Source organism: Bufo gargarizans, chromosome 8, assembly GCF_014858855.1.
Source record: "Bufo gargarizans isolate SCDJY-AF-19 chromosome 8, ASM1485885v1, whole genome shotgun sequence".
Classification (NCBI taxonomy): Eukaryota; Metazoa; Chordata; class Amphibia; order Anura; family Bufonidae; genus Bufo; species Bufo gargarizans.
Window position 1 is genome coordinate 8839710 of NC_058087.1, and position 16495 is coordinate 8856204.

General features: G+C 44.2%; 1 protein-coding gene across 1 annotated transcript in view; it reads right to left on the bottom strand.

The window, feature by feature from the left end:
• LRP1B (LDL receptor related protein 1B) overlaps positions 1 to 16495 on the bottom strand; it is a 1294122-nt gene that overhangs the window by 491205 nt on the left and 786422 nt on the right. Inside the window, 1 exon segment of the mRNA XM_044303104.1 lies at positions 620 to 794. Coding sequence (XP_044159039.1) covers positions 620 to 794 — 175 coding nt within the window.

A 16495-nucleotide genomic window follows, 5' to 3' on the forward strand; every position in this document is an offset into this window, starting at 1 on the left:
GTCCTGCTGTCTGGGCAAAAAACTTCAATCAATAAGTTTTTTTGATAAGTATAGGAAATATCTTAGCTCTGTAGGAAGTTGGAAATGTTCTGTGTCAATTGGCATATGAATTGAAATTGGATTCGATACAGTCTGCCATTGAGATTGGAGGAATTGTAGGTGTTTGCTATCAATTTGCATCTCTAGATGTAGTTACAATTTTTGTATTTAGGCCTTTGGAAGAATAAAATTAACATAACCCCACGCTCCAAAAATGTTTTTTGCATTCCAAAATGTACAGTGCCACCTGCTTGTTTTTCTTTTTTCTAATTTCTTTGTTTGGCTCACTGAGAAGCTCGCACATGCTCAGTTTCATCCTTCACCCCCTTGGATGCCAGTTTGATATAAATCTAGCAGAGCAATAAAAAAGATCTCTAGATCCATGTGAGGTGCACGCCTGGTTCTAGCTTTGTTAGAAAGAGATTGCCATGTAATATATGATGTCTGATTTTCATTTTTTGCATTAATCATGGGATAAACCCTTTACATGATAACCCTTTAAATGTTATTTAGACATGTGTGTGGCATAACTGTATTTTCTGCAACAAATCTTAATAGAAAAGCGAAGATAATACTTTACCCTCTGATTGGGTGGACTGCTAGGCTCTGAGCTTTATCAATCCCATGTATGACTGATGTTTTCAATGAACCGTCCAACTTGGCCACGTTAATTTGAGTCTCATCAAACTCTGAACTAATCCAGTACAAGTTACGAGACACCCAGTCCACTGCCAGTCCTCTGATACTATGGAGATCTGTAACAGAGAAATGCCATAAAGAGGAAATTATAACCTTGGCTAAGTGAAGATGTTCCCGCACAGCTTACATAAAATTCAATTATCACTTCATTGTAACCAAAAGAATCTACACGACTGCAATCTTATCCCCTATTGGCTCTTTGAAAGGACATCAATAATCATTAATGTCTTAGCGTCGAGGAATTTGAAATCCTCCAGCAATAATTATCATTAACTTACACTTACGGTCAATAATAATTCACTGGAATACATGTAGGGAAAAATAAAGCTTTGTCCTATAGACTCCGGCCATGCAAATTAAGACAGCCAATTTGAGCACTCTGGGTATTGCTTAGAAATTGTTCTGTCAAAATTTCATGTTCGCACAGTGAAAGTCTAACGATCGCATTGGGATGGGAACGCGTGTAGTCTTTAATAGCCAAGTTTGGAATAATCATTTTAAAGACACAAGAAACACTACTAGAGGCCATTTCTGCATGATATATTTTATAACTATGCATATTGTTATACAATGTAATATAATGCAACTAGAATGATGTATCCCCTATTGGACAATATAAGGGATTTGCAGAAAGATTATTTTACAATGTGCTTTTTGAAGTAAAATCGATAAGTCAGTGTTTGACCTTTTAAACAGACTTTGAGACATAACTTAGGATGATAGCCAAGCCAGTACCTCATCTACTGACAAATGTTTTGGGCGATTGCCCCTCATCATTGCAAAACAGACAACTGGTCTAACTGCTCTCTGCACCCCAAAACAGCTGTCTACAGACGAGATACTGACTTGACTATAATCCTATATACTATAAGTTATGTCTTAAGGCCTGATTAAAATGTTGAAGATTGACTACCTTCCAACTAATGGCACCATAGGCACAGATTTTCTTTCTTTTTGGAAGGAAAGTTAATTCGTATATAGAGTTGAGCGAACACCTGGATGTTCGGGTTCGAGAAGTTCGGCCGAACATCCCGGAAATGTTCGGGTTCGGGATCCGAACCCGATCCGAACTTCGTCCCGAACCCGAACCCCATTGAAGTGAATGGGGACCCGAACTTTTCGGCACTAAAAAGGCTGTAAAACAGCCCAGGAAAGAGCTAGAGGGCTGCAAAAGGCAGCAACATGTAGGTAAATCCCCTGCAAACAAATGTGGATAGGGAAATGAATTAAAATAAAAATTAAATAAATAAAAATTAACCAAAATCAATTGGAGAGAGGTTCCATAGCAGAGAATCTGGCTTCCCGTCACCCACCACTGGAACAGTCCATTCTCAGATATTTAGGCCCCGGCACCCAGGCAGAGGAGAGAGGTCCCGTAACAGAGAATCTGTCTTCATGTCAGCAGAGAATTAGTCTGCATGTCATAGCAGAGAATGAGGCTTCACGTCAGCCACCACTGCAACAGTCCATTGGCATATATTTAGGCCCAGCACACACACAGGCAGAGGAGAGAGGTCCCGTAACAGACAATCTGGCTTCATGTCAGCAGAGAATCAGTCTGCATGTCATAGCAGAGAATCAGGCTTCACGTCAGCCACCACTGCAACAGTCCATTGGCATATATTTAGGCCCAGCACACACACAGGCAGAGGAGAGAGGTCCCGTAACAGAGAATCTGGCTTCATGTCAGCAGAGAATCAGTCTGCATGTCATAGCAGAGAATGAGGCTTCACGTCACCCACCACTGCAACAGTCCATTGGCATATATTTAGGCCTAGCACACAGGCAGAGCAGAGAGGTCCCGTAACAGACAATCTGGCTTCATGTCAGCAGAGAATCAGTCTGCATGTCATAGCAGAGAATGAGGCTTCACGTCAGCCACCACTGCAACAGTCCATTGGCATATATTTAGGCCTAGCACACAGGCAGAGCAGAGAGGTCCCGTAACAGACAATCTGGCTTCATGTCAGCAGAGAATCAGTCTGCATGTCATAGCAGAGAATCAGGCTTCACGTCAGCCACCACTGCAACAGTCCATTGTCATAAATTTAGGCCCAGCACCCAGGCAGAGGAGAGAGGTCCCGTAACAGACAATCTGGCTTCATGTCAGCAGAGAATTAGTCTGCATGTCATAGCAGAGAATCAGGCTTCAAGTCAGCCACCACTGCAACAGTCCATTGGCATATATTTAGGCCCAGCACCCAGGCAGAGGAGGGAGGTCCCGTAACAGAGAATCTGTCTTCATGTCAGCAGAGAATCAGTCTGCATGTCATAGCAGAGAATGAGGCTTCACGTCACCCACCACTGCAACAGTCCATTGGCATATATTTAGGCCTAGCACACAGGCAGAGCAGAGAGGTCCCGTAACAGACAATCTGGCTTCATGTCAGCAGAGAATCAGTCTGCATGTCATAGCAGAGAATCAGGCTTCACGTCAGCCACCACTGCAACAGTCCATTGGCATATATTTAGGCCTAGCACACAGGCAGAGCAGAGAGGTCCCGTAACAGACAATCTGGCTTCATGTCAGCAGAGAATCAGTCTGCATGTCATAGCAGAGAATCAGGCTTCACGTCAGCCACCACTGCAACAGTCCATTGTCATAAATTTAGGCCCAGCACCCAGGCAGAGGAGAGAGGTCCCGTAACAGACAATCTGGCTTCATGTCAGCAGAGAATTAGTCTGCATGTCATAGCAGAGAATCAGGCTTCATGTCAGCCACCACTGCAACAGTCCATTGGCATATATTTAGGCCCAGCACCCAGGCAGAGGAGGGAGGTCCCGTAACAGAGAATCTGTCTTCATGTCAGCAGAGAATCAGTCTGCATGTCATAGCAGAGAATGAGGCTTCACGTCAGCCACCACTGCAACAGTCCATTGGCATATATTTAGGCCTAGCACACAGGCAGAGGAGAGGTTCATTCAACTTTGGGTAGCCTCGCAATATAATGGTAAAATGAAAATAAAAATAGGATTGAATGAGGAAGTGCCCTGGAGTCCAATAATATATGGTTATGGGGAGGTAGTTAATGTCTAATCTGGACAAGGGACGGACAGGTCCTGTGGGATCCATGCCTGGTTCATTTTTATGAACGTCAGCTTGTCCACATTGGCTGTAGACAGGCGGCTGCGTTTGTCTGTAATGACGCCCCCTGCCGTGCTGAATACACGTTCAGACAAAACGCTGGCTGCCGGGCAGGCCAGCACCTCCAAGGCATAAAAGGCTAGCTCTGGCCACGTGGACAATTTAGAGACCCAGAAGTTGAATGGGGCCGAACCATCAGTCAGTACGTGGAGGGGTGTGCACACGTACTGTTCCACCATGTTAGTGAAATGTTGCCTCCTGCTAACACGTTGCGTATCAGGTGGTGGTGCAGTTAGCTGTGGCGTGTTGACAAAAGTTTTCCACATCTCTGCCATGCTAACCCTGCCCTCAGAGGAGCTGGCCGTGACACAGCTGCCTTGGCGACCTCTTGCTCCTCCTCTGCCTTGGCCTTGGGCTTCCACTTGTTCCCCTGTGACATTTGGGAATGCTCTCAGTAGCGCGTCTACCAACGTGCGCTTGTACTCGCGCATCTTCCTATCACGCTCCAGTGCAGGAAGTAAGGTGGGCACATTGTCTTTGTAGCGTGGATCCAGCAGGGTGGCAACCCAGTAGTCCGCACAGGTTAAAATGTGGGCAACTCTGCTGTCGTTGCGCAGGCACTGCAGCATGTAGTCGCTCATGTGTGCCAGGCTGCCCAGGGGTAAGGACAAGCTGTCCTCTGTGGGAGGCGTATCGTCATCGTCCTGCCTTTCCCCCCAGCCACGCACCAGTGATGGACCCGAGCTGCGTTGGGTGCCACCCCGCTGTGACCATGCTTCATCCTCATCCTCCTCCACCTCCTCCTCATCCTCGTCCTCCTCGTCCTCCAGTAGTGGGCCCTGGCTGGCCACATTTGTACCTGGCCTCTGCTGTTGCCAAAAACCTCCCTCTGAGTCACTTCGAAGAGACTGGCCTGAAAGTGCTAAAAATGACCCCTCTTCCTCCTCCTCCTCCTCCTCCTCCTGGGCCACCTCCTCTTCCATCATCGCCCTAAGTGTTTTCTCAAGGAGACATAGAAGTGGTATTGTAACGCTGATAACGGTGTCATCGCCACTGGCCATGTTGGTGGAGTACTCGAAACAGCGCAACAGGGCACACAGGTCTCGCATGGAGGCCCAGTCATTGGTGGTGAAGTGGTGCTGTTCTGTAGTGCGACTGACCCGTGCGTGCTGCAGCTGAAACTCCACTATGGCCTGCTGCTGCTCGCACAGTCTGTCCAGCATGTGCAAGGTGGAGTTCCACCTGGTGGGCACGTCGCATATGAGGCGGTGAGCGGGAAGGCCGAAGTTACGCTGTAGCGCAGACAGGCGAGCAGCAGCAGGATGTGAACGCCGGAAGCGCGAACAGACGGCCCGCACTTTATGCAGCAGCTCTGACATGTCGGGGTAGTTGTGAATGAACTTCTGCACCACCAAATTCAGCACATGCGCCAAGCAAGGGATGTGCGTCAAATTGGCTAGTCCCAGAGCTGCAACGAGATTTCGCCCATTATCACACACCACCAGGCCGGGCTTGAGGCTCACCGGCAGCAACCACTCGTCGGTCTGTTGTTCTATACCCCGCCACAACTCCTGTGCGGTGTGGGGCCTGTCCCCCAAACATATGAGTTTCAGAATGGCCTGCTGACGTTTACCCCGGGCTGTGCTGAAGTTGGTGGTGAAGGTGTGTGGCTGACTGGATGAGCAGGTGGAAGAAGAGGAGGAGGAAGCCGAGAAGGAGGAGGTGGCAACAGGAGGCAAAGAATGTTGCCCTGCGATCCTTGGCGGCGGAAGGACGTGCGCCAAACAGCTCTCCGCCTGGGGCCCAGCTGCCACTACATTTACCCAGTGTGCAGTTAGGGAGATATAGCGTTCCTGGCCGTGCTTACTGGTCCACGTATCTGTGGTTAGGTGGACCTTGCCACAGATGGCGTTGCGCAGTGCACACTTGATTTTATCGGATACTTGGTTGTGCAGGGAAGGCACGGCTCTCTTGGAGAAGTAGTGCCGGCTGGGAACAACATACTGTGGGACAGCAAGCGACATGAGCTGTTTGAAGCTGTCTGTGTCCACCAGCCTAAATGACAGCATTTCATAGGCCAGTAGTTTAGAAATGCTGGCATTCAGGGCCAGGGATCGAGGGTGGCTAGGTGGGAATTTACGCTTTCTATCAAATGTTTGTGAGATGGAGAGCTGAACGCTGGCGTGTGACATGGTTGAGACGCTTGGTGACGGAGGTGGTGGTGGTGGTGTTGGTGGTACATCCCCTGTTTGCTGGGCGGCAGGTGCCAACGTTCCTCCAGAGGCGGAGGAAGAGGCCGAGGCGGCAGCAGCAGAATAGGCCGAGGCGGCAGCAGCAGAAGAGGTAGCAGGGGGAGCCTGAGTGACTTCCTTGGTTTTAAGGTGTTTACTCCACTGCAGTTCATGCTTTGCATGCAGGTGCCTGGTCATGCAGGTTGTGCTCAGGTTCAGAACGTTAATGCTTCGCTTCAGGCTCTGATGGCACAGCGTGCAAACCACTCGGGTCTTGTCGTCAGCACATTGTTTGAAGAAGTGCCATGCCAGGGAACTCCTTGAAGCTGCCTTTGGGGTGCTCGGTCCCAGATGGCGGCGGTCAGTAGCAGGCGGAGTCTCTTGGCGGCGGGTGTTCTGCTTTTGCCCACTGCTCCCTCTTTTGCTACGCTGTTGGCTCGGTCTCACCACTGCCTCTTCCTCCGAACTGTGAAAGTCAGTGGCACGACCTTCATTCCATGTGGGGTCTAGGACCTCATCGTCCCCTGCATCGTCTTCCACCCAGTCTTGATCCCTGACCTCCTGTTCAGTCTGCACACTGCAGAAAGACGCAGCAGTTGGCACCTGTGTTTCGTCATCATCAGAGACATGCTGAGGTGGTATTCCCATGTCCTCATCATCAGGAAACATAAGTGGTTGTGCGTCAGTGCATTCTATGTCTTTCACCGCTGGGGAAGGGCTAGGTGGATGCCCTTGGGAAACCCTGCCAGCGGAGTCTTCAAACAGCATAAGAGACTGCTGCATAACTTGAGGCTGAGACAGTTTCCCTGGTATGCATGGGGGTGATGTGACAGACTGATGGGGTTGGTTTTCAGGCGCCATCTGTGCGCTTTCTGCAGAAGACTGGGTGGGAGATAATGTGAACGTGCTGGATCCACTGTCGGCCACCCAATTGACTAATGCCTGTACCTGCTCAGGCCTTACCATCCTTAGAACGGCATTGGGCCCCACCATATATCGCTGTAAATTCTGGCGGCTACTGGGACCTGAGGTAGTTGGTACACTAGGACGTGTGGATGTGGCAGAACGGCCACGTCCTCTCCCAGCACCAGAGGGTCCACTAACACCACCACGACCATGTCCACGTCCGCGTCCCTTACTAGATGTTTTTCTCATTGTTATGGTTCACCACAACAACAAATATATTATTTGGCCCAATGTATTGTATTCAAATTCAGCGGGATATAAATTTGAGGCCTAGTATTTAGGCGCTGGGTGACCGGTATGGATTTAGTGACAGAATTAGACTTGGAAATGCACAGAAGCGTGTGTGTGAAGTTATTCTGAATGACCCTATGTGCACCTTCAATATGATCTACCCTTTTAGGGATAGATTTCAAATAGCTCTGATATAGCAGAAACGACTAAATTATGAAATTGCTAAATTGGGAATTGTATTTCAACCCAGAACAAAAAATGTGCTTTGACGGACACTAAATAACTTTCCCAGCCACAACAGGACAGCGGTAACGAGAGATTTAGCGGGATATAAATTTGAGGCCTAGTATTTAGGCGCTGGGTGACAGGTATGGGTTTAGTGACAGAATTAGATTTGGAAATGCACAGTAGCGGGTGTGTGAAGTTATTCTGAATGACCCTATGTGCACCTTGAATATTATATACCCTTTTAGGGATAGATTTCAAATAGCTCTGATATAGCAGAAACCACTAAATTATGAAATTGCTAAATTGGGAATTGTATTTCAACCCAGAACAAGAAATGTGCTTGAACGGACACTAAATAACTCGCCCAGCTACAGCACTAGGGACAGATTTAGCGGGATATAAATTTGAGGCCTAGTATTTAGGCGCTGGGTGACAGGTATGGGTTTAGTGACAGAATTAGATTTGGAAATGCACAGTAGCGGGTGTGTGAAGTTATTCTGAATGAACCTATGTGCACCTTGAATATTATATACCCTTTTAGGGATAGATTTCAAATAGCTCTGATATAGCAGAAACCACTAAATTATGAAATTGCTAAATTGGGAATTGTATTTCAACCCAGAACAAGAAATGTGCTTGAACGGACACTAAATAACTCGCCCAGCTACAGCACTAGGGACAGATTTAGCTGGATATAAATTTGAGGCCTAGTATTTAGGCGCTGGGTGACAGGTATGGGTTTAGTGCCAGAATTAGACTTGGAAATACACAGTAGCGGGTGTGTGTGAAGTTATTCTGAATGACCCAATGTGCACCTTGAATATTATATACCCTTTTAGGGATAGATTTCAAATAGCTCTGATATAGCAGAAACCACTAAATTATGAAATTGCAAAATTGGGAATTGTATTTCAACCCAGAACAAGAAATGTGCTTGAACGGACACTAAATAACTCGCCCAGCTACAGCACTAAGGACAGATTTAGCGGGATATAAATTTGAGGCCTAGTATTTAGGCGCTGGGTGACAGGTATGGGTTTAGTGCCAGAATTAGACTTGGAAATACACAGTAGCGGGTGTGTGTGAAGTTATTCTGAATGACCCAATGTGCACCTTGAATATTATATACCCTTTTAGGGATAGATTTCAAATAGCTCTGATATAGCAGAAACCACTAAATTATGAAATTGCTAAATTGGGAATTGTATTTCAACCCAGAACAAGAAATGTGCTTGAACGGACACTAAATAACTCGCCCAGCTACAGCACTAAGGACAGATTTAGCGGGATATAAATTTGAGGCCTAGTATTTAGGCGCTGGGTGACAGGTATGGGTTTAGTGCCAGAATTAGACTTGGAAATACACAGTAGCGGGTGTGTGTGAAGTTATTCTGAATGACCCAATGTGCACCTTGAATATTATATACCCTTTTAGGGATAGATTTCAAATAGCTCTGATATAGCAGAAACCACTAAATTATGAAATTGCTAAATTGGGAATTGTATTTCAACCCAGAACAAGAAATGTGCTTGAACGGACACTAAATAACTCGCCCAGCTACAGCACTAGGGACAGATTTAGCTGGATATAAATTTGAGGCCTAGTATTTAGGCGCTGGGTGACAGGTATGGGTTTAGTGCCAGAATTAGACTTGGAAATACACAGTAGCGGGTGTGTGTGAAGTTATTCTGAATGACCCAATGTGCACCTTGAATATTATATACCCTTTTAGGGATAGATTTCAAATAGCTCTGATATAGCAGAAACCACTAAATTATGAAATTGCTAAATTGGGAATTGTATTTCAACCCAGAACAAGAAATGTGCTTGAACGGACACTAAATAACTCGCCCAGCTACAGCACTAAGGACAGATTTAGCGGGATATAAATTTGAGGCCTAGTATTTAGGCGCTGGGTGACAGGTATGGGTTTAGTGCCAGAATTAGACTTGGAAATACACAGTAGCGGGTGTGTGTGAAGTTATTCTGAATGACCCAATGTGCACCTTGAATATTATATACCCTTTTAGGGATAGATTTCAAATAGCTCTGATATAGCAGAAACCACTAAATTATGAAATTGCTAAATTGGGAATTGTATTTCAACCCAGAACAAGAAATGTGCTTGAACGGACACTAAATAACTCGCCCAGCTACAGCACTAGGGACAGATTTAGCTGGATATAAATTTGAGGCCTAGTATTTAGGCGCTGGGTGACAGGTATGGGTTTAGTGCCAGAATTAGACTTGGAAATACACAGTAGCGGGTGTGTGTGAAGTTATTCTGAATGACCCAATGTGCACCTTGAATATTATATACCCTTTTAGGGATAGATTTCAAATAGCTCTGATATAGCAGAAACCACTAAATTATGAAATTGCTAAATTGGGAATTGTATTTCAACCCAGAACAAGAAATGTGCTTGAACGGACACTAAATAACTCGCCCAGCTACAGCACTAAGGACAGATTTAGCGGGATATAAATTTGAGGCCTAGTATTTAGGCGCTGGGTGACAGGTATGGGTTTAGTGCCAGAATTAGACTTGGAAATACACAGTAGCGGGTGTGTGTGAAGTTATTCTGAATGACCCAATGTGCACCTTGAATATTATATACCCTTTTAGGGATAGATTTCAAATAGCTCTGATATAGCAGAAACCACTAAATTATGAAATTGCTAAATTGGGAATTGTATTTCAACCCAGAACAAGAAATGTGCTTGAACGGACACTAAATAACTCGCCCAGCTACAGCACTAAGGACAGATTTAGCGGGATATAAATTTGAGGCCTAGTATTTAGGCGCTGGGTGACAGGTATGGGTTTAGTGCCAGAATTAGACTTGGAAATACACAGTAGCGGGTGTGTGTGAAGTTATTCTGAATGACCCAATGTGCACCTTGAATATTATATACCCTTTTAGGGATAGATTTCAAATAGCTCTGATATAGCAGAAACCACTAAATTATGAAATTGCTAAATTGGGAATTGTATTTCAACCCAGAACAAGAAATGTGCTTGAACGGACACTAAATAACTCGCCCAGCTACAGCACTAGGGACAGATTTAGCTGGATATAAATTTGAGGCCTAGTATTTAGGCGCTGGGTGACAGGTATGGGTTTAGTGCCAGAATTAGACTTGGAAATACACAGTAGCGGGTGTGTGTGAAGTTATTCTGAATGACCCAATGTGCACCTTGAATATTATATACCCTTTTAGGGATAGATTTCAAATAGCTCTGATATAGCAGAAACCACTAAATTATGAAATTGCTAAATTGGGAATTGTATTTCAACCCAGAACAAGAAATGTGCTTGAACGGACACTAAATAACTCGCCCAGCTACAGCACTAAGGACAGATTTAGCGGGATATAAATTTGAGGCCTAGTATTTAGGCGCTGGGTGACAGGTATGGGTTTAGTGCCAGAATTAGACTTGGAAATACACAGTAGCGGGTGTGTGTGAAGTTATTCTGAATGACCCAATGTGCACCTTGAATATTATATACCCTTTTAGGGATAGATTTCAAATAGCTCTGATATAGCAGAAACCACTAAATTATGAAATTGCTAAATTGGGAATTGTATTTCAACCCAGAACAAGAAATGTGCTTGAACGGACACTAAATAACTCGCCCAGCTACAGCACTAAGGACAGATTTAGCGGGATATAAATTTGAGGCCTAGTATTTAGGCGCTGGGTGACAGGTATGGGTTTAGTGCCAGAATTAGACTTGGAAATACACAGTAGCGGGTGTGTGTGAAGTTATTCTGAATGACCCAATGTGCACCTTGAATATTATATACCCTTTTAGGGATAGATTTCAAATAGCTCTGATATAGCAGAAACCACTAAATTATGAAATTGCTAAATTGGGAATTGTATTTCAACCCAGAACAAGAAATGTGCTTGAACGGACACTAAATAACTCGCCCAGCTACAGCACTAGGGACAGATTTAGCTGGATATAAATTTGAGGCCTAGTATTTAGGCGCTGGGTGACAGGTATGGGTTTAGTGCCAGAATTAGACTTGGAAATACACAGTAGCGGGTGTGTGTGAAGTTATTCTGAATGACCCAATGTGCACCTTGAATATTATATACCCTTTTAGGGATAGATTTCAAATAGCTCTGATATAGCAGAAACCACTAAATTATGAAATTGCTAAATTGGGAATTGTATTTCAACCCAGAACAAGAAATGTGCTTGAACGGACACTAAATAACTCGCCCAGCTACAGCACTAAGGACAGATTTAGCGGGATATAAATTTGAGGCCTAGTATTTAGGCGCTGGGTGACCGGTATGGATTTAGTGACAGAATTAGACTGGGATATGGCCAAAAAATAAACAGACTATTGCTGGTTAAATGCACTTGGTGTGACAGCTTCACCCTGATGTAGGCTTTAGCCAAAAAACAACCACACCATTGAGGGTTAAATGCACTTGGTGACAGGCGCAGCTTGCCCCTGATTTAGTATATGGCCAAAAAATGAACAGACTATTGCTGGTTAAATGCACTTGGTGTGACAGCTTCACCCTGATGTAGGCTTTAGCCAAAAAACAACCACACCATTGAGGGTTAAATGCACTTGGTGACAGGCGCAGCTTGCCCCTGATTTTGTATATGGCCAAAAAATGAACAGACTATTGCTGGTTAAATGCACTTGGTGTGACAGCTTCACCCTGATGTAGGCTTTAGCCAAAAAACAACCACACCATTGAGGGTTAAATGCACTTGGTCGCAGCTTGTGCTGGCGCACCACAAGACACAAAATGGCCGCCGATCACCCCAGAAAAATGTGACTGACAAACGGTCTGGGCAGCCTAAAAACAGTGAGCAATTGAGGATCAGCAGCTCAATGATCCACAGCTGCAGATCGATCAGTTAATCAAGTCCTTTGGAGGAGTTAATCTGCCTAATCTCGCCCTACTGTCGCAGCCGCAACCTCTCCCTACGCTAATCAGAGCAGAGTGACGGGCGGCGCTATGTGACTCCAGCTTAAATAGAGGCTGGGTCACATGGTGCTCTGGCCAATCACAGCCATGCCAATAGTAGGCATGGCTGTGATGGCCTCTTGGGGCAAGTAGTATGACGCTTGTTGATTGGCTGCTTTGCAGCCTTTCAAAAAGCGCCAAGAAAGCGTCACAAAAGCGCGAAGAAAGCGACGAACACCGAACCCGAACCCAGACTTTTACGAAAATGTCCGGGTTCGGGTCCGTGTCACGGACACCCCAAAATTCGGTACGAACCCGAACTATACAGTTCGAGTTCGCTCATCCCTATTCGTATACCCTTTTCCCAACAGATTATTGCAGGGCCTTTAAAAGTTATTATGCTTACTAAAAGTTCTCCATAAATAGTAATAGTACCCCTCAGATACCTTGAAATAAAACTCATAATAAGCAACATAGTGACATTTTTTGCTATACTTGAAATACTTTTAACTCCCCCCAGAAAAAACTATTTATCAGTTTATTTTCTAAATGTAACTAATGTAACTACAATATATATATATATATATATATATATATATATATATATATAATTTAGTAAGATATGATTAGGTGCTAGAAATACTTTTAGTACACACACAAAGACATTTTGCCCAGCTGACAGAATTTGAGAGGAGGTCCATCATTGGACTGGATTGTTTATTCAATTAACTGCCCTCCATCTAGGCAATTTTAGCCTAGCTATTAGGATGTGTTGGGAGCGGTGATTATGTGAGGTCACATCAATAGCAAACAGGCTCCAGACGGCCCAGACAGACCACCAGTAGAGGATTGTTCCGTCGACAAGCAATAGCAGCTCCCACAATTTTGCTGCCCACCATCCAGAAGGTGGCACCTTCACTGCACACCCTTGTCTCTGTCCTGACCTGTTCCAGGCAATTAGCAGAAAGAAATTTGGTGTTAAAGGTGCCAATTACAGCAGTCCAGGTTTCTCATATACTACACCACTGCCAGCCACCAACACCTTCAATTGCAGTGGTGTAGTATATGAGAATCCTGGACTGCTAAGTAATGGAACTGTATTGTCTTTAGCGACAAATGCAGGTTCTGTTTAGGATCCCATGACAGTCAGGTTTGATTATGGAAATAAAATTTGCTGGTGGGATGATCCGAGGGGGAGGCATCACATAAGACAGTTGGATATCCTTAGTAATGAAAAGAGGGTTACTAACCTCTTAGTGCATGTACGTAATTAGAGTTAAGGGGATATATGTAGCGAGCACCTGGCCGCAATGACTGGGATCATTGATGACACTGAGCCCTGTCATTTAACCCCCTAAGATGCCACTGTCAATTGTCGACTGTGGCATATGTGGGGTTAAGCAGAGAGAGGGGGCTCCCTCTACCTTCCAACAGAAGCCCCTGGGATGAAATCACAGGGCTTTTATCGGTTGCCATGACAGCCGTAAAAGAATAAAAAACAACAACACAAAAATATTTAAAAAATTAAATCACCTTTCCCTATCTTACATATAAAAAAAAACAGTAAAACATAAAAATAAAAAATTACAGGTATCACTATATTCATATTAACCTATAAAGATATTTTTTCTGTACAGCGAACAGCGCAACAGAAAAATTCATAATTTATTATTTTTCAGTCACTTTGTACTCCCAAAAATCAAATACAAAGTTATCAAAAAGTCTTACATACCCAAAACTGGTACTAATTAAAACTACAGTTCGCCCCGCAAAATCAAGCCCTCAAACAGCTCTTTACATGGCAATATAAAAAAAGTTAAAGGTGTCAGAATATGGTGATTCATATAAAACTTTTTATTCTTTCAAAGGTTTTTATTTAGTAAAACAAAACAACAATTCTTTTATCACCATACTGACTCACAGAGTTAGGACATTATGTCATTTTTAGTGCAGAGTGAACGTCTTAAAAACAAAACCCCAAACATTTTGCAGAATTGCAAAGTTTATTTTCAGTTTCACCTCGCTATTTTTTTTTCCTCTCTTCCAATACAAGCTGAGGTAAATTAAATGGTGTCATTATAAAAGACAACTTGTCCCACAAAAAAAAAGGCACTCATAGGCCTTTGTGAATGGAAACTTTTAAAAGTTATGGCTCTGGAATGTTGGGAGGAAACAGCAAAAATGCAAAAACAAAAATGAGCCAGTTCCTTTAAGCAGCTAAGAACTCAGCGAACTCAGCAATAGGACATCCTGCGGCCAACTGCTTTGCCTCTAATGGCAGGCTTGCATTTTTCAGCAGAATAATGCTTGCCTACACACAGAAAGGGTTTCCCATAAGTCTCTGCCAGATTGCAACTTCCTCAGTCTGCCAGGTTGTCTGATTTATTGTCAATTGAACATTTATGAGACCAGCTGAGGTATCAGCTTCAGCAATCTACAGGCCCAGCTACAACATCTATGGTTAAATGTGTTGCAGGATACCATACAGAACCTGCATCATGTATCCAAGTGCCGCAAGCTCTTGAGGAGCCGAAGCGGAGGTTGGAAGTGGTAGTGGCTCTGACTATAGGATGTGTTACAATGGTTTCTCTCACACCGTTGCTCCCTACAGCTGATTCAGTGAGAAGAGGTTTCACCATTTTTTCCCTTGCTGGACTTCCTGTAGTTGGGGCTAGTGCCTTATGGTAGTTTGGGGTGCACTTGATGTTGGTGGTTGCATGGGTGCAAGACGGGAGGTGCAGAAGTACAATGGCCAGTGTATGGTGTGGTAGGCGTCAGGAAACCAGGCCAGTGGTAGAAGAATAAATGTCTGTTTTTACTGAGTGATAAATAGGAGTTGTAGTGTATCCAACATTAATCTGTATACAGTGCAAATCCTTTCCCCAGATGGTGAGATATGGAGGCTGGCACAGTGAGAGATAATGGCATTCTTGGTATGGTATCTTAGTATGCTAAACTCTCTCTAGAATCTCTGGTTAGTGACTGTAATCTGGCAATTGTGTCAGTAGTTTCCACTGGGAGATATAGATTGTAGAGGCACATCTGGCTAGGATATGGTGAACTGTGATGGGTGTCTTATTTCTATTCCCTCACAAGCAACAACTTTCACAGAAATCAGTCTCTAGATCCACAGGCCCAAGGAGAAGGAACACATGGACTTGCTTCCTATATTCTCACTTACTACACTACTTCCCTTCTAGGCAGGAAGTTGGAGTAGTCCACTCCTGACAAGAATGGAGGAACAGGTTGGCTAACTCTGTCCCTGCCAACCATACCAAGTCATGCTGGGTATGCATAAACATAGCATAATATTACAATAGGAACAAAGCATTTGAAGATACCCCATGTACTAGGGTACTGCACAGGCTACAGACGGCCCAACAGGGTACTAGAGACTACTTTTAATTGTATAGTTTTCTCCAATAAACTTCTCCTTTTGCCCTAATGCTGTAATAATTTACATACAGTGGATATAAAAAGTCTACACACCCCTGTTAAAATGTCAGGTTTCTGTGCTGTAAAAAAAATTGTCAAAGATAAATAATTTCAGAACTTTTTCCACCTTTAATGTGACCCGTAAACTGTACAACTTAATTGAAAAACAAACTGAAATCTTTTAGGTGGAGAAAAGAAAAAAAAATATATATATATATATAACGTAGTAATGTGGTTGCATAGATGTGCATGTTAAATAGGAGTCAGCATACATGCAGCATACACCTGCCATCATTTAAAGTGCCTCTGATTAACCCCAAATAAACCCTTGATTAAACCCCAAATAAAGTCCAGCAGCTCTAGTTGGTCTTTCCTGAAATTTTCATAGTCGCATCCCACAGCAAAAGCCAACAGTGACATTACCAAGAGCTGGACGTCCTTCCAAAATTGATGAAAAGACGAGAAGAAAACTGGCCTGGGAGGCGACCAAGAGGCCTACAGCAACAATAAAGGAGCTGAAGGAATATCTGGCAAGTACTGGCTGTGTGGTACATGTGACAACAATTTCCCGTATTCTTCATATGTCTGGACCATGGGGTAGAGTGGCAAGATGAAAGACTTTTCTTATGAAGAAAAAC